The sequence below is a fragment of the Trematomus bernacchii genome, unplaced genomic scaffold (assembly GCF_902827165.1).
Source record: "Trematomus bernacchii unplaced genomic scaffold, fTreBer1.1, whole genome shotgun sequence".
Taxonomy (NCBI): domain Eukaryota; kingdom Metazoa; phylum Chordata; class Actinopteri; order Perciformes; family Nototheniidae; genus Trematomus; species Trematomus bernacchii.
This window is the reverse complement of record NW_022987409.1, coordinates 4,256,512-4,276,315: the sequence shown is the minus strand read 5'-3', so window position 1 is coordinate 4,276,315 and position 19,804 is coordinate 4,256,512. Positions and strand designations below refer to the sequence as shown.

The 19,804-nt window shown below is 39.5% G+C and overlaps 1 protein-coding gene across 1 annotated transcript in view; it reads left to right on the top strand.

Moving 5' to 3' along the window:
- Positions 1-8,418: 8,418 nt before the first annotated feature.
- tnmd (tenomodulin) overlaps positions 8,419-19,804 on the top strand; it is a 47,634-nt gene continuing 36,248 nt past the window's right edge. The window contains exons 1-2 of the mRNA XM_034138671.1: positions 8,419-8,533; positions 11,353-11,487. Of these exons, the coding sequence (XP_033994562.1) occupies positions 8,486-8,533; positions 11,353-11,487 (183 nt within the window). The 5' untranslated portion in view covers positions 8,419-8,485. The remainder of the gene's footprint in view (positions 8,534-11,352; positions 11,488-19,804) is intronic.

Sequence of the window (19,804 nt, the reverse complement as noted above, 5' to 3'; positions counted from 1 at the left end):
CCTTAGTCATTTGATCTGTATGATTTGAGTTTTGCGATGCTAGAACCCAAAGCCTGAACCAGAAAAATGCAGTTGGATCCACATCATTCTTAATGAATGTATCCATGCAATGAATGTAAACCCTGTTGATGGTAATTATTTGTCTATGTTATAGATTAAAGGGTTCAACTTTTTCTGCGTAAAGCAAAACTCTATTAAATAAAAATAATAGGGTCAGATTTATAATCAAGATCTATTACTGCTTCCAAATTACACATCAAGTTGAATACAATTAACTACCTATTTACTAATGGTTGTATAATCAATATTCCCCAAATAAATGGGTATTTCATCACATGAGCGAAGAGCCTTTGTACACCATTTAATCCTTTTCGGTGAGGTTTTATCACCTAGGTTGTAATTAGGCGGATGTCTCTCACTAGTTATAAATGAGTGTGTTTGTTTTTTATTTCAGTTTGACTAAATGACATTTTATCTTGAATATTTTCTATGTGCAGCATTCAGGGATTTACAGCTCTTTTCTTCTTTTTTTGAACCTGAAAATCTAAGAGTCATTTGGATTGCAAAAGGGGGGAAAAAAAGCAGAGTAACATTTGTCACTGCGTGTTTATAATGTTGTTCACCAAGATGATTCTTAATAGTCTCTAAAAATCTAAAGCTGACTTACCCTCATTAATTGCGAATGACTACTTGACATACTAAAAGACAAACTATGGGCCCAAAAATATAAATATTATGATAACTAATTCAATATTAATCACTTTCCACTTTCTCATCAACAATACATAACGGGGTAATTGGTTAGGATTTCACAACAGGAACAAACAACAGAAACAAGTTGATATCTGGATGCACTCGACTGTGTGTGCACCGGCAGCCGGCCGTGACGAGCAAAATTTCCAGTACTGAGCAGAACTGCGCCCATAATAAGTCTACAGAATAATAGGAGCGTAATAAGTGAAGCATATCTTCTGCCCTATATAGAGAATTGTCCTCTCCCTCTGCACTAAACAAAGCTTGTGAGGCCTGCGGCTAATCACTGCCCTTTACCTGTTGTCATTCATCTAGAGGAGTCAATTGGTCTGCTTCTGCAGGGTGCAGAGGTAATTACGATTTGGCTATGACTTGCATTTGGCTCTATTGTCTGACTCTGAGGCACACATGCTGGGATATTGGGAACTTGAAGCTCAAAGCTCATTCAGGAGAGTTCCACTTTGACTTCACAACTCAATGTTCCCCCCCGAAAGCTCGTCTGCTAACTAAACAAAGCTCAGTCGAGATGAGTCAAGATCATCACAGAGAGAAATACCTACTGCACCTTTTTTATCTTCCACTCAGAGTTCGTTATTTGTTGAAAAACCATTTGCAATGTATCCTGAGGTGCAGAATATTTTCTCTATCATTGCTTCTCTTTCATTTATGGATGATTTGAAAAGTTGCAAAGCAAGGAGAACAATTTCACAATATTGCTGTCTAGTTGATTTTCACAGATCTGCCCCTCTTCAAACTCAGGATTGTATTAATATTTAATCGCATTATAAATTGGATGAGGAATACAATTATGTAAGTAAATACACCTGTCCCATCAAGCAGGAAATTGAGAAAATCCCCCAGCAATAGCTTTACTCGAAGGTGAGATTTGGGAAATGAATTTAGGAATTGGAAGATTTGCAGCGCCATAATCCATATTCCTATTCATCTGTTCTTCCTCAGAGAAACTCCATAGAGAAGGTACATACTCCTGTTTAGAGTCCCATACTTTGATATAAATTGATATGTACTTTGAAATGAGCAAATTGTGTTTTTGAGATGAACTTCGGGATATGTTTATGAATAAAATGTGTAAAATATTTATATTTCTGACTGTTACAGTTCATTCACAGAAAGGTGAAGACAGCACGAGCTTCTACCGAGACATGAAAATCCTTAAAAAATGAAAAACACTTTGCACAACTCTTCCCTAAAATAGTAATCCATAAACTATCTTTGGCAAAATTGAGGGGGAGATTTAGAGAAGGAGCACCTTAAAGTGGCTATAAAATCTTAGCTATTACAATTTTAAGAGGGAGGCGATGTGAATTTCTGAATTGGGAAATGTAATCCCAAGAGCGAATTAAATGAGCAACTTCAAGCCTTTCTTTGAGCCTGCACTTTATTGCATTTGTTCTCAAAGAAAAAGGCAGCGAATTCACTTAAAACCTGTTTTTTTCTACAACGACTACAGATAGTCTTTTAATGAGTTAAAGTTATCTAGATATATAACAAGGTGGAAGTGATTTACATTTGCACACTGTTTGAAAAAAGAGGTTGAAAAGGCAGTATTTGCTGCTTTTTACTGAAAAAAGAACCCATTGGGTTAATTGTTTTTTCTGAAAAGTTGTTTGTAATGTTTGTTTTGTATTTATTTGTCTTGTATCCATTACGATCAAATGTGTGTTTTGTTTTTTTGTTTTTTAAAGGTATCCTAAAAAAATAATGGTATCCTGCAAAGAAAGGGTATTTTGTGATTTATTAATCAAATGACAGATAAATGAGGTGCATATCAGAGAGAAAATCCTAGCTGGATGTTAGTCATGCAACCAGGGCCGCCGGCAAGGCAGGCAACTGCTTGACAGCAACTGCTTGGGGCCCCGGACCAGAAGGGGGCCCCCATTGAAGGTAGATTAAGAAGGTCCACAGCAACGACAACATGAAACACCCTTTAATTAACTGCAACGACATGTCGCGAAACCCCCTCAAGGCGGCCCCATGCATAGTGTGCCGGAAAATGCTGCTTCTTATCTTTCCTATCTTTCAACATTTCATTGCCTTGCTCCGCTCCGGGGGGGGGGGGCTGGCTGTCGGCTGTGCGTGGTGAGGAAAAGCTGGTTCGAGGGGCCCCCAGTGAATGTTTGCCTAGGGCCCCCACAGACTCTAGAATCGGCACTGCATGCAACTAATTATTATTTTTATTTGAAATTAAAGGTAGGGTAGGTAAGTTTGAGAAACCGGCTCGAGATCGCTAGAATTTGAAAATACACAACCGGAGAAAATCTGCCACTTCCTTATAGAGCCCCTCCTCCAACACACACGAACGCGCACATGACCAATGAGGGCAAGAGATACGTTTGTGCACAGATGGAAGGCTGACAGGCAGGTAGGCCATCCAGTTATTTTAGCCGGGCCGGCTAAAATGATTGGTCGTGCTTTTTACAGTACTACGGCTTCCACAGATGACATTTTTTTATGGATTTTTTGTCAAAGCACTTAAGATATTCATTGCTATCGGGATGTTAAGAGCATTCCATGGAATATAACAAAAAGTGTATCTCGAGCCGGTTTCTCAAACTTACCTACCCCACCTTTAAAAGAGTGAAAACCATCAAAAAGAGAAGTCTTTAGATGTCCTGTTTTATCAGTGCCAGACCAAAAGATATTAACTTTGACGTGACAGAAAAGTATTACAGTACATCTCCATATGTTCAAGAGTCTCAAACAGCATTTTCTGCCATTTTTTTATTAAAATGTTTGTCAATCAGCTACTTATTGCTAGAACATTAGGTGAATTAAAAAAGGTGTGCAGAAGAAGAGATGTTTAATGGACTCAATTTTACCACTTTACAATAAATACTGAAAATGAACCTGAACTGTAGACGCGTACAGTCGCATATTTTGACAAGCAATAAAGTCTGCTGCTGCTGCTGCTACTACTTCACTGGGCCTCATGAGTATTTTTGCACTTAAGAATTGGCAGTTGTATATCAGCGTGATGTGTCAGATCCTTGCTGCACTCTGTTGAAGAACCAAGAGGCTCCTGGGAAACCGAGCACTGTGTAAACTTCCTGTGCAGAGGTACACTTCCTTCCTACCGTCACTGGAGCACGGAGGATCCTGAAAGATGACGGATGGAGGCTCTCAGATCTTTCCTCCAGACCAAGTCAGGATCTGTGACTGCCGTTCATCATGAGCCCATTTTTTCCCCCATCGCTACCTCTGTAATAAAAGACTGAGGTGGTGTAAGAGCCAGGAGGTGGATAATCAAATCACCCAGGATTATATGTCACATTTGACCTGTACGAACGAGTTTCTACACTCAAAATTGTGATTCAATCCACAGGGGTGTTGTTCTTTCTGTCTCTGTGTAGCAAAAAAAAAAAAAAAAAAAGAGACAAATAATTCTCTGTCCTGTTTTCCTCCCTCTTTGTACGTCCATCTCTCATGCACATATTCTTTCCGCATCTTATTCTCTTTTTTTGGCTGTGAAAGTCTCCCTTCATGTGGGAAGGGACAGTTAATGAATGTGGATGAGCACGTGGGAAATGTGTGGGTTTTCCACCACATATTTCTCTCTGAGCGACAGAAGCTCGACAAGGCTTTAGAGGCTGGCTTAAGAGTTAAGGAACGCAAACAAGGAACAGCTTTTTTCCAGATGGCCACTGCAAAAGAGAGCAGAATACTCTGCACGTTTTTGGAGCCAGCGTCTGCCTGTATAGTATGACAAGTCAGTTTGAAGAAAACTACTGTTGTCTGAAGGAAATCAGTCTATTTATATATATTTATTTTAAATCACAGGATCCAACTTGGTCTGTTGGATTTGTAATGGGCCTCGCTGTTGGTCACAGTGCTCAATCTGTGTTTACAAAAGTGACAAATACAAAAGACAGAAATTCCTATCAAAGCCATCAGGCCTGAAGCTTGAAGAGGAAAGAGTAAATGTTTATTCTGTGATTCTTCCTGGTTTACTAAGGCTGCTCCCATCAACCTCTGCTCTAATCTGTGAGTATCTGGTATGCACTCCAAACTAAATTGCTGTTTATTCTATTCTGCAGGTGTGAAAGCCTGCCGCTGAATGCTATCGGGGGAATGAGGGTCCCAGGATGCTCCACTCTGCTGCTGACACAACACTATTCCTGAAAGACCCGTCGCTTGATTTACCCAAGCAAAATGTCACGGTAATTGTGAAGATTTATATCAATGGGAAAGAGCTGACGAGGTCCCACAGCTATCAGATCTGACAGACTTAATATGTGCTCAAATGTTGCTTGGCACACTAAAGGCTTGCAGGTTGACCAATTTCACCCGGAACGCTCCACCTCCGATGGTATTGACCGAGCCGTCGTTTTTCACTTCTGGAAATCGAGTGTGAAGTGGAACTTTTAGCTCGTGAAATTGTGTTTTTAATAAACGGGAAATCACCACAAAAACTTTCTTTATCAGCTTTTGCTTTTGTGTGCTATCTCTGGAAAAAAGACTGACAGGTGGTTTTCATAAATAGGCCAAACACAGGTGGGCTTCATCCTTCACTCCCCATCACATCACATGTTAAAATAAAAAAGTGATCGTGTGTTTTGGTGATGGCTGGTAATAAAGTTGAGTGACACTTAACAAAAGTACCCAAGATACTCATTAGGTTTTAAAGGAGGTAATAAGTAGCTCTTCCATACATTTCAGACTATATAGATTATGACAAATACCTTGAGAACAGAACTTTTTTTGTTTGATTATTATGTAGATTACATATTGATATATAATTTAGAAATGTCCATAGAGTTAACTCTTAATCAACAGCCAAATATCTGCTTGTTTCTTATTACTTGAACCTCAGTGGCTATTTTTGAGGAGTGCCATTAATTCCTTGTACTTATTTATACTGAGAGGTTCAATGGGAGCAGTTCACTTTACCTATTTTGTGAAGCGTTACCAGTTTGTGATAACACTAAAAATCCTATCCAGTATGATACATGGTAAATGGACTGCATTTTGTATAGCACCATTCTTTAGGACTACACAAAGCATTTTAAATATACCAGTCATAATTCACACCAGTTCATACAGAGGCAGCGGCTGTCATCCAAGGTAATACCTGCCTCAGTAAGCTTACATTCAAACACACTCACACACCGTTGGCCAAGCCATCCGGAGCAACTCGGGGTTAAGTATCTTACCCAAGGAAACCAACGAACCCAAAACCTATCGATTGAAAAAATACCGCATCATCATGGATAATGAATCTATGATGAATGGTCCATCAAGTCACTCGATAAGAGAAATTGTTGTTGAATTGTTCATTGTTCCCTATCAACAGGCATGAGTTTTTTGAACATATGTGTGCTCCTTCAGTTTGATCTATATGGGAGGGTGGTGCATTTACACTTAAGTGTCACCAAATGACTGTAACCATACATTATAGACCATCTTAAATTACATGTTGCAATGCCAGGAATAAGACCGTAATCTGTAAATAGGTAAAAGAGGGACATTTAATTCATTTTAGAGGTTTCCGCTAGATCATGTACTTCCATTGCCAATGTTTAGTGGGGATGCAGGAAGTGGTGTTTCCTATATGTAGTATGGGGCAGGGGGAAAAAAGGGTGTGACGGCCGGCAGAAGGTGGTTGTGTTGAACGTCAGACTTTCGTGAGGAGTTTGTATTCTCTGGCATCCTAAAGTATTTCACCGTAGCCCGATTGTTGCATAGCCTTAAACAATTTGATTCAGTTGCTTATCTCTAATAATCAATCAATCAATGTTTATTTATATAGCCCAATATCACAAATGTTACATTTGTCTCAGTGGACTTCACAGTTTGTACAGAATATCAGTATGACAATACGACACCCTCTGTCCTTAGACCCTCACATCGTACAAGGGAAAACTTCCAAAAAAGGAAAAACCCCACAGTTTAAAGGGGAAATGGGAGAAACCTCAGGGAGAGCAACAGAGGAGGGATCCCTGTCCCAGGACGGACAGACGTGCAATAGATGCCGTGTGTAAATCGAAAAGATAATACATTTACAACATAGGTAGACCAAATGTTTGGAAATGCATGTGTCTATGCATGTGTCTATAATAAGAAGATGAATCCACGAGGATGTCATTCTAATAATGACAGAACCATCCTTTTTAAAACAATGACAAGTGCAAAGATCATGTTGGCTTTGAACAAAATCCAGAAACATCCATTATTTATGTTCTTGTCAACAACAGAGTAGGGAAATGATGACCCTGACTGGTGTGTCTTGAGGTGTGTTAGTGATATGAACACCACAGAAGGTAATTTACAGAAAACAGCTGGATATCATGATGGGTCTGGTCTGAATCATACATCATTATCATAATCTCTTTCTCCCACTCTCTTCTGTCTGACTTTTTTCAGCACATCATTAAAATATTACATTACAAAGTGCAGAGTAGTCGGCTGGAAACAAACCTTGACTAACATTATTACTTTTACTAATATGTTTACAGGTAAAGAGACCATCTGAACCTGAATAGTATGAAGCTAAAAAATACAAACAGAAATATGACGTTTCCATCACAGTTCTGACCTAAGGTAAAAGTAACTTCAGGTGCGATCACACCTTCCCTGACATTTCCAAAAAGTATTAATAGTACAAAGTTCTGAGGGGGCAAATATGTTAGTGTCATCAAAGGTATTATTTAACCCCTGCATTGTTTAAAATTAACAAAATGACAGGCAATGAAGTCTCAGCTTTTACAAACAGAAACATAGACAAAAAAACATTGCTGAGTTTAAACATTTTGAGTTTTTGTATTTTTTGGTTGCCCTTGAAAGTAGCTTTGCATTATCTGTTTGTTACGGGCAACAGCTCTTACAACAAGATGCCTTAAAGTCTCCGCCCCACTCAAAAATGTATGTTTTAATACACTAAGTTGTATATTTATGTACCCGAACGAGATGGTATGAAGTGCTTTGTGACATTACAACAAGTTTGGAAAGAAATTATGTGGGAATAAACTAAGTGAAGTAGGAGATATCTACCATCCAGAATTTACATTATTAAAATTAATTGCATATATTTCGTTTTTAACGAGAGTAGAAGATATCATTTTAAGTGTTTTTCAATTAAAAATAAAGCACCATAATCATGGATTAAAGTATTTTTATGTGCTAAAGCAAGCCCTAAACATCTGTCCTCAGATAACACTCTTTGGCTCATCCCTTTGTTTACTCCTGTGTGTGCACAAGTGCAAATTATTTTCATTTTATAAGGCTGCTTCCTTCGTTATGCCGCTCTTCAGTCATCTTGGCTCTTGTTTGCTGTACCTGTTTGTTGCTGAGTGTGCAGACTGACAGACTGGGGAACAAAAGCAGAGAGCAGGCACTTGAACTGTTTTTGATACTTCACAAAAATATAACTGAAAACATCGACATCTGCACTATGTGGGTACGATGTACTACTGTACGAATCACTACTGTATTTTTTATACAAGTATAGTTTGCCATTTATTCAACAGAGGGTTTATCTTTCAGTGAATCCACTCATGGCTTGCTACCTTTGAAATGGTAGCAGAACGGAGGGGAGACATCTGCCTTGCTTTTAATGGCTATCACAAATGTTTCAGAAATTCCACTCCACCTGAAACTTCCCTCCCCTTCAGCACACTCCCAAATTACAGCACTGGTATGAAGCTTGGACTCTCAGCCACGCAGAGTATTTTCCCTAGCTAAGAAGTCGGAAAGATTCCTCCTGTGCTCTTGCATCATGGACGCAAGCAGTAAATCCAGCAGTCAACAGATTCTGTGGAAAGATGTGAGTCCATTTTTTTCTTTTTAAGTTTGATATATTGCACTTATATTGATAGCAAAAGACCTATGTAAAATAAATTCCAAACTTTTAGTGTCTTTATGAATACTGTGCATCATTTTAAATTACCACAGAGTTAGAAAAATGGGAGCACCCTTACACTTTTACAGCTCTATCAATTAAATGTAGGTGGCAGCAGGAGTAAAAGTGGGGAATCCTGTGATATTTGAGTGTAAGCTAAAAGTTAAATATGTCAGAAGTTAGATTTTTTTTAATCAAAAAGGAGCTGCTGCTTGATCTCTTGCTCATTGAGCTGAAGATCCTCAAAAGTAATTCATTTTGGCTTTTCACCTTGGCTTTCTCTCTTCTTTATTTCTTTCCATTATATTCAGTCTCACTTGAATTATTGTATTTGCTTTGTATAAAGAATATTCTTGCTTCTTAAATGCAAACCACAGCATTCAAATATACACTATGATTTTTATTTTTATTTGAGAATTTATTATTAAGAAGAAAGGGGGAGGAGGAGGGACTTTTGGCTGTGAACTTTTTCCACCACTCATATTTCACGTGTTGCATAACTTCTTATGTAATAGGGGTAACTGTCTGCAAAGCACAGTGTTATTATCTTTTATATATAAAATGTGTGAAAAGCAAGCTCTTGTTCTGTCCATCAAAGAAAAGGCAGTGTTGTATCAGGTACTCAACATAACCACAGTCTAGATGACTGATGGAGAATGATGATGATGATGATGAAGAATTTAACTGTGGCTGCAAATGTCAGAATCGTTTTCACAGGATTTCAAATACTTATATGAGCGTATCTCAGTGTGATAAACCACCGCTTCTGCTTGGCGGATATGTAGGCTGCGTTCCTATTTCTGTAGTTTTCTCGAGGAGGTGCCCCCGCCCTGCATGATAACAGCAGGCACTTTTCCTCACAAAGCCTGAGAGGAATTGCCAGGCTGATTCTGAACTCCTAAACCTTTAAACACTAGTTGGCGAATTGTGTGCACTCAGACTGCTCACTCCGTCTCCATCCTTGCCTTTATTTCTGTCCGTCTGTCTGTCTCTCAATCCCACCTTCTTCCTCTGAGTATTCAAAATTCAAAGCGCAGGCAGAGAGAGAGGTTTGTCCTCCAGTTACGTTTCCACTGCTTATGCAACGTGCCACAGGAGAGCAGAGGGTTTCAGCCACAGTTTTTTTTCTTTTTTTCCCCTTTACTCTGAAAAATTCACAATGATAGGAATTTCTGGCTTTCTGATTGTAGCACTCTGTTTTTCCATCAAGTCTTAGGAATTTAAAACACTTTATGCGCCTCACGCTTTTGTTGCTACTGTCTCTGATATTTCAAAAATGTGGAATTCATTAATGGAAAAAGTTTATTTTTGTTGGGGTCTTTGTAGAATAACGTGTCCTCTGTTCTTCCTTAAAGTCCTACTGCTAATGTATTTACCAATCAGAAACTAAATCCACAAAGCACATATGAGAATTCCTCCTGTACGCAACGCCACATATATTGTAATTTATGAATTCTTAAAAGGCTATGTGGAATTATTTGGATTGGGACTATTTGGGATATTTTAACAGTATCCCAAATTATACCAAAGTCCAAAGTCGGGAAAAGCTATCTAGCTATTATTAAAAAATTATTCCTACATATTATTTTAGGAAGTCAGCCATTTAAAGTACTGCTCAATCTACTGCAGCTTAACTACTTTAACAGCCTCGGCCACAATAGAAAAACCAAAGCTGCTTAATTATCGTTTTAAGAGACACGAAGATAAGCAACACCAATTTTGCTAATTGAGCTTGGTTCCGTTTTTTATTTTACATATCTGCTTTTCTGTTGTCCTCCGAGACCATCAAAAGGGGTCCAGCGTGAATGAGAAGCTTTTATTTCTCCCTGCTGGAGCTCTGCTGGAACAAAAGCCTGTCTTTATTCATTTGTGGCCTTGAGCCTCGGGAATAGACTACAGAGTTTTCATTTAAAGAAAAGTTTAATAAACGTAACCTCTCTGTGGCAGTAGTACAGTCTGTTCTTTAGTGGTCTTGGCATGGGGATGGTTATTTTTGTCATTAGTCTTCTCGTTGGTCTATCGACTTTGCACGAGAGAAAACACTACCAATGAACTCTATTTAGATAAAAAGTAAAACAATACTGAAAATAAAATAAATATGAATTAGAAGTTCAGACATAAAAATGCACATTTAAATCAATACTTGGACTTTTGGAAAATGTTCTTATTGGCTACACATCGTAGGTATTTAAACAATTGGGAGAGAAGTAAGCCTCGACTCCCAAGGTGCATTTCAGCAAACATTCAATTATGTGGCTTTCATTTCTGTTAAGCCCTCCGCTTATGGGAATCAACCTACTGTATGGTCATCAATTTTTTAATCTAATTAAACCAAAGCAGGCTGTAAGGTGTAATTCTAAGTATTTTGGCCATACTGAAGCTTTGGATTAAATACTATGGGTTTAGGAAAATATGAAGTTTGAGTTAAGATAACTACGGAAGTATTGTTTCTAAAGTGCGGAAGTTACGTGACAAATAAATCAACGCTGACTTCTGGTTTCACAAAGGACACAAATTGGTTTCTCCTGGGTCAAATCTCCAGTTTTTAGACCCTCCCAAACACCTCTCCTCCCTATGTGGATTGTGTCTCTCTTCCTTCTCTACATGAACTATGTATTCAAAAGGGATTGCATACATATCAAATTTGAAATATGGGATATGTACAAATTCCGTTTTTATAGTATAGCTACAAGAACCAGCCTGATTTATATGCCATATATAATATCAAACCCTATTGTTTGCAGGTTGAGGCGGGAAAGGAGAAGAAGGCCAAGTACCACACGTACCAGCGCGTGGCTCTGGTTCTGGCTCTGGTCTTCCTCGTTTTGGGTCTCTGTATTTTCAGCCTGAGATATCTGTGGAGCCCCAGTCTGGGGAAGGTAAGTCCAAATATCACCTCATTGTTCACCAGTCATCAGTCTTATTGCCACTGTCTGTCGTAAGTGTGGTCCTCAGATGAAAGACACATCAGTAAATCATACAGGCTCCCTCAAGGAAAAGAAATATGCGAGTAAGGAAAATGGATAGCCACACAAAGAGCCAAAGGCAGCCTCTGCAGCCTGTATTGTATTCTGCCAGATTAAAAGATGTGTGGGCTACGGAAAGACAGCTGTGTGTTGCTCTGCTCATGTTCTGGCTGTCAGATCTGTAATTTCATGAAATCTTGGACCAAACCACAAGCCGCTTTTTTACCGCCGCAAATGTCTGCCTGTTGTATTTATCTACTTCCTGCAGTGCACACATTGTAAACATCTCCTCACAATGATGGATCCTGATAACTCAAAACTGACCCTAATTGCTGTTGACCAGAGTGGCTGCAGGAGGACTGAAACCTCTTGGCAATGTAATTGGGATAAACTCTTGTCCCTGGAAATTCATCTTGTAAAATCCAATTCAATCACACATGATGCAGAGCATTTTCACTCCGCTCCTTTCCCCTGATTTTCCCAAGGGGCAAAATAAAAAAGCTAATTTACCCAAGGCAGGAGGAAAAATACATCAAGGATTTCACATCCAGAAATGAGAAGCTCTATACATTCTGAGCACAGTTGCAAATAAGAAGATTATGACAATGAGATGAGGGTTCAAATTGAGAACGTAAACTTCAACCTGGATGCATAAGCCTGCTTTGTGAGTACTGCTAATGCCAACAGGGGAACAGAGGAGAACACACATACAGGATGTCGCTTGCTGTTATACCAACATCTTTGTAAATGCTAATAAACATGAATTCAGAACACCCTCTTCCATTATTTCACTCTTTCTACTTCCATCGAGATACAAACTTCAAGTGCGTTCAGCCTTTTATACGCTCAGGTTAGCCAAGGTTCAACTGCACTCCCTGTGTATCCTCCATTGTCCACGTTCTCTCCTTTCAACATAGATATGAATCACCTACAAGCCATCTCCTTTGTCCTTGTTAAATATTTCATGCCGGAGGTAGAGTGGTCATTATTTCCACTTTAATAAGCTGTGATCATTCTCACGTGGCTTAAAATGCGTTGATGGCAGAGGTTGCCCAGGCGATGAATATCAAACCTGCGGACCCTGGGTTTTGCTTTAATGGGGTCTTGAGGGGGAGGCTGGTTCTCTGGCCTCCTGCTCAGTGAGTGAGAAGGAGACACTTCAAAGGACAATCACCTGTCTGTCAGATGGAAAAAGAAGCTTCCTCAGACACAGCAGGCGAGTAAAATGCAGCTTTGTATGCTCAGTAAAAGCATCAGGAGACTCTGAAGGTAAAGAGACGGACTGATAGATGTAGATGGATGGATGGATGAGTTCTCCTGCATCAACATGGCAGCCAGCACCTTGTTGTAAACAGGTATTGGGTGCAATGCAGCAGGACACTTGACTCACCAGCTAATCCTGAGCAGTGTCTGGCACCTACATGTATAGACTCTGGGCAGCGGAGCGCAGTGTCTGAAGCCAAAGGGAGGGTACATCATTTATTTTAGGAAACAGTTGAGTGGGGGTTGTTTCCCGTTTGAGCGAGCATTTTGGTTACAACTCAACAAATACAATTCAACTAAAGTCTAAGGCTTCACCAGAGACCTTACACATATGGAAAACATTAGTTTGTATACAACTCTCAGAGACCTGTGCATGTGACCATGGTTATAATGGCTTTAATTATTTCCACAGCTCAAGGCTGCCTGGAAATATGGTCCTACTGTATCAAGATTAACCAGAGTCCACATGGCAGGGTCCTTGGATAGGAGGTTTTATCTTATCTAAAGTCAAATCAACTGCCCAACTACCAGAGGCAAATGTCTTGTGCCTAAGTAAAAGTAGAAATACAAAAGTAGCATCAAAAATACCTCAAGTACTAAAAAACGAATTATCCACATTTGCCCATTTAAGAAAAATACATGTATATGTTGTTATTATAATCAATCAATACATTCACGTATTTATCACAGCTGGTAAAGGTGGAACATGTTATAATAACTTTGTGAATTTACTCCAGAAGTAGCTAAAGTCTTATTTACTGTAAGTGTAACTAAAGGTAATAATTAAATGTAGTGGAGTATAAGTACACTTTTCACTTCTGAATTGTAGTGGGGTAGAAGTACAAAGTAGTAAAAAAATGTTAAAACTCAAGTAAAGAAACATTTCCTTAAACATTTTTTTAAAAACAGTACTTCAGTAAATGTACTTTACACCACGGAGAGCTATAGTTGACTGGAAAAAAAAAGTATAACATATACATCTGTATGAACAATGTATGGCTAATGTAAAATGTATTTGTCACATTTGAAGGGAAAATTGAACGGATTTGTGAATGGTAAATGGACTGCATTAAGGTAGCCCTTTTCCAGCCTTACGACCACTCAAAGCACTTTTACATATATACATATACAGTAAGTCAGCATTCACCCTTTCACACGCACCTACTGATGTTCATTTAAGTATATTTTGATGCCAATACTTTTTGTACTTACTTTAATAAATTGCACTGTGGTATTCATTATTTTCCTCTAAAATGTGTCGGGACTGCATCCACCGCTGTCTGCTGCTCTACCGTTTTGGCTCCCATCAACATCGTCTGCAGCTGTTTTCACTAAAAACCTCTGATAAACTCACTGTACACTACAGACAGAAGGTTATCTGTTGAACATAGAGGAACATTTAGCAGCTGAAGTGCCAGATATTTCCCTCAGGAGCTGCTAACCGAAACAGAGCTTAAAAGGTGAGTGACATTAGGACTGACATCTGAAGGTGGACATCAAACGCAGGGTTAAGAAACATATGGAGTTTTGAAGCCGTTGTGTCTTCCCACAGTGAATCATGTTGGCATGCTTCTGTCGGTATGCACTAATTTCTCATTGGAATTAATTGAAAAAAGCCAAGTGGACCCAAAGAATGTACGCCATATAGTCAGCACACACCATGCTTAAGGATAATCATTGAAAAAAGGAAAAGCGTGAAATGTACAAAAAGAGTTTGCAGAGAAAGTTGTGGTTTCCTCTCATTCTGAACACCTGAGACTGAGAGGTGCAAACTAGCTTTAAGAGTCACATCCTTCTCCCTGTGAACAAATGAAAGAGTTGCAGGAGGAAGTAGTCACTAGAAGGTGGTGTTGAACAGTATGGTGCTCCACTGCCAGGTTAAATACAAGGGCTTGGACCTTTTCAAGTGATGGATCAAAACTGACAAATCCAAGAATCCGCAGCTTTGAAGATCACAAGCTAAGAAAACCCTGTCTCTGCCTTAGATGTTTTTACTATAAACATTGATTACAAAGTGTGTTCTGCTCCAAAAAAATCACTTCTTGTGACCCTTAAATCACTTCCTGCATTTTAATGACTGCTTAAAACTCTTTTGTGCTCAGTAAATAGTGTACTTTATGTTGTTGCACTTAAAAACAATTGCTACTTCCTTTCAAACTAAAAGCCAACACGTACCATCATGTATCACGTATTACGTATCGCTTTGACCTCAGCATATCGAATTAGAAGTGTAAACCACAGTCGGACTGCAGCCACAAACACTTGTCGTATATTCTCGTCATACAGTTTACTGAAAGCAACGTGACCCTGTGCACCCGGCTTTGTGCAAATAACCGCAGAATGGTAATTTGCTCTGTGCATTGTATTTCAATATGGCATGATAACCACTTGGGATCTTCTTTTAATTACCTGAAAACATATGTTGTTACACAGGCTCTGGGAAGATAGTGTGCCATCATTGCCTGTGTGTCTGCCTCTTTGTATGTATGTGTGTGTGTTGGAGGGCGTGGTTGTGGTTGTGCCCATGTGATTGTGTACGCATCAGTGTGCATTGTGTGTTTTTGTGTGTAGATAAGGTGCCTCTGCATTCTCTTTTGGCTTACGGCAAATTTCTGTTTACCATGTGCTCGTTATTGTTCTGGGCCACAAGTCGCACTGGGGGATTTTGCCTCCTTGTAAATGAATCCTCAGTTATTACCAGTTTACATCTGCAACTCCCTGAAAAATTGAATCTGGCTGGTGGATCCAAAAGAAAGGTGAGAGAAAGTTGCAAGACTATTTTTAAAAACCGTGAAGAATGAAATCCAGATGTGGATGTCTGCTGTGTGTAATGTCTGTAGCGCACAGCATCCAAAATGAAATGCTCATATCATTAGATTTGATATATTTGGTCCTATTTTTAATTCATGAACCACTTTGAGCGAGATTATCTGCAGACCAGCAGCCAGGCACAGAGTAATTGTGGACCTGTGTAAACCTTTTTTTCCTGTTGAACATTGAAGAGCTCACAGGTGTTGTTGGTCTGTACGGCAAATCTGCCCGAGAAATACATGAATGTCAGACCGGAGGAAAGTGCTCCATTATTCAAGCTGAAATTGCATTGCTCACCTTGATGCCTTTCCCTCTCTGCTCCCAAGGTAGCTGCTGAGTTGTCGCTCCTGATGGCCTCTTAAATGCCTCACTGTCAGGACCGGCTTCTTTAATGAACAGTGCTGCGCCTGCTGCTTTCACACTGGACACAGGTGTACGGCTTTTCAAGGCCGAGCGCCCCTTTGTTTATTTATTGCTCGTAGGCGGTGTATGCCCAACAGTCCCCTCAGTGTCCAGATGTCAACATGCAACAGGAAGGGGGGAGACACAAGATTTGATCATGATATGATTCTGTTGTCTCTTTCTTCTTAGTTTGTCTACAGGAAAAGAAAAAAAGACTATCTTCTCTTTAAACTCTGTTTGTTTACTCAGTCTCGTATGGGGGAATTATTATTCTGGTGAGGCAACAAGGTTTATCTTAACAGCTGGTTTGGCAAGACCTTTTGGGAGGCCTGCCCCTCAGTCTGGTAATCTTTTCAGATTTTACACGTCAGGCTCATTCATCCATTAGCAGGACAGTGTCCACTTGTGTTTTTCCCTGGCTGGTAAATTAGGCCGCTGCAGGCTCCCTCCTAAGATGATGCATTATGCCGTCTACTCGGGGAGCAGGGAGGAAGAGGGAGGGGTTGCAGACTGGGAAGAACAAAAAGAGAGTTGTTTTAAATTGTTGCCAGTGGAGTGCCTGAGGTAGGAAGGCTTCATGGCGGCTGTGGCACATTGCCTTCTTCTGCGACTGCTACAGAGAGCGTGACAGCGCTGCAAAGCCCACCGGGAGTTATTTATTGTGCCGTACAACACTTTAGTGCGTCTGTGATTTTTCTTTTTAGAAGCTAGAATAATATTAGTGTAGGAAAGATCAGCATCTTAATTGCCAGTACTTCATTTTGCCAATTCACCAGCAGCTCATGTGAAGCATGTTGTATGTACAGTGCGGTGGGTAAACAGACACAAATGCTCGCCTTTTTTTTCTCCCCCCAGACTTTTCTCTTTTCCTTTCTCTCCTCTCTGTCTCACCAGTGTGACTGCCAAGAAAGACTCCTCTGCTCTGTTGTACAATGTAGAATGTGATTGAGCTTTCACATCCACTTTCACTCTCCCAGTAAGTCTGCAACGCTTATAGCCTCCGAGTGCATTCACAGCTACAATGCTACGGCAGAGAAGTGAACAGCACTATGGAAAAACTCCGTTCATCTGTCCTTTGGTAACATATTGCAGATCAGAAATGTCGCCCTTATGTTGGAATACGCTCAAATGGATCAGGATCTTTTGAAACGAGTAAAACTCTAATCTGAAAAATGGGTATGTCAGAGTGCTCGGCTAAATATCTGTCAGCAATTAAAAGGTTGTATTGACTTTTTTGCGGGTTTGCACCATTAGTCACCTTGCTCAATATGCGAGGAGAGAAGCTGCATCTAAATCATCCCTTTAGGTCTGGTGCTCGGTCGCACACTTCATGATAAAAACCTTAGCTGATTAGTCTTTTTTATGTGAGAAAATGAAGACTTGTAACAGCTCGAAAAGTTGGAATGTTAGCTAATTATAATGACATGCATCCGGACCGGCAAGGCTTATTAGGGCTGCTTTATTGGTGAAATAAACATGAAAGATCAGCAAAAATAACATACTTTTAAAAGGAGATCTTTCACCCAGTGAAACTTCAAGTGTTTACTCCGGAAATGAGAAAAGTAAGCCAGACAGCTTAGTTTTTAGAGCAGTAATGAACATCATTAATGATTAGGTATTCATTCCAGATGTTGTCAATCCATACTAATCCATATGAATCCATCACCATAATAAACCAGAAGAATCCATTCAGTGGAGAGCAGATCCTGGCCATGTGTTTCTTGGCCGGGACTCCAGACAAACTTTTTCCACCACCATCCTTAAAAACCATAACCGACCCAAAGTAAATATGCTTTATTATAACTTTTAATGATTTATGTTAAGAGCTTTGTGATCACTAGGCATGCAGTGTCTTTTTTACAGCCAACGCTTTAACCAAATTGTGAATAATAACACTACTGATTTCTGCATTGCATTGAGTCATCGGTAATGTTGGTTTTACGTGTGCTTTTCCCGCTACGACTAGTCAAAGATATCTTAATCATTTAGGAAAAGGGACAAACTAGAGTGGGGAAATAATAGACTTTAAAGATCCATGCAAGCTGGATCTATATGTAAAGCAAACCAAGATGTTAAGTACAATCATTGCCTGTCAAGAAAGGAGAAAATGTTGAAACTCATTAAGCATACACGTCAGTCAAATCCAAAGTATGAATAAGCCTATGTCTATGAATTAACTGATTTGTTAACAAAGAGCATACAATACATTGAAACAGAGCTGAGATGTAGAGGGCAGTAATCAAGTGGTGAAGGAGAGTGAATGTGTGTGGGAAGTGGATGTGTGGATGTGTGGGAAGAGCATTTCCCCGAGGGCCAAAGGCTGGAGCTTTCATAGTGACCGGCCTCTGTGCTACAAGCAGAGGTGGGAGAAGTACTCAGATCTTATACTTGAGTAATAGTAGAAGTAGCAGAGTGTAGGAATACTGTGTTACAAGTAAAAGTCCTGCATTACAAATGTTACTCAAGTAAAAGTACAAAAGTATTGGCATCAAAATATACTTAAAATACTAAAAGTAAAAATAGTCATTATGCAACATATAATATGTGGTCATGTTTTTCTGAAGGTCTACTTGTCCAAGGAGCCACTTAATATTCCGAATGCATCATATTTCGGATGCTCTTCAGTACAGTGTAGGGTGTTTTTCATACTGTGTGGTGAATGTGTAGATATCTGGCACTCCACACCACGAGTATGATTGATGGCAGCTGCTGCTCTGCTGCTGTGACTCATTTTCCAAGAAAATAAAAAAATACTTCAGTTTGTCATCTGACGGTGATAAAGCTTGTCAAGATCTTTTCCTGGGTGTTCTTGGTGGCAGCGGGGCTGACCCACTGACCTGCATGAGCAGCTACAGCGTGGACAGATGAAATGGAAATGTACAAATCATTTGTAATTCGAGGAGGAGGATGGTCCTTTACATTTCTACTGCTACTCCCCCCTCAATAGGCAGGGAAGCGTCGTTTGGAAACACAGCTTTCTTCTAAGCATTTACACGAGGCGCCACAGACTCCTTAAAGTACAGAGTGTCCTCTGGGCTTTTGTCTCTTGCTGAGATAATATGGGGCTCATTAGCTGTCTGGCAGGAACAAATAATAGCCTGGGCGAAATGTTGCGGGGTTTAATTAACAACATTGCTGTCATAAACTACATATTAATATCAAAATGAATTCCTGCTGAGAAACAGATTTTACCCTGTCCATCAGGACTGGAGTGTAAACATCCTAACACTTATACACTTATACGGTGCATCTTTACACGTTTGCAGTTCCAAACTTGCATAACATTAATCACTGGATAATAAACTGCAAGTAATTTAAATAGTGTTAGGGAATAAACCCTAATGTATATCTGTATTTGATGATATAATAATACATGCAGCACATTTCAGATATGTATAACTTAAGGTGCAGGTAGCTAGAGGTGGTAATTGAAGTTTCAGGTACATTATAAAATTGCAAAGAGAATGAATTCATTAATAATTGAAAGAATTTGTTATATCTTAATTAGACCTCTGAGCCTGAATTTCGTATGACCGCCTCCTTATGCGACGGTGAGAAAGGTAGTGCTTTATTCTCTCAAAGAAAGTGTGATAATCATCCAGGCAGGGATTTGCTTTCAGAATAATATAATGAGAACCTATATAAACATATAGGGTGAGATCTGACCTTATCATGTTTATATAGAGACATGTGATTAAGGAAATGTAGTTCTTGTGTAGGCAAGAACCCTTTTAGACACATACAGTAATTATTA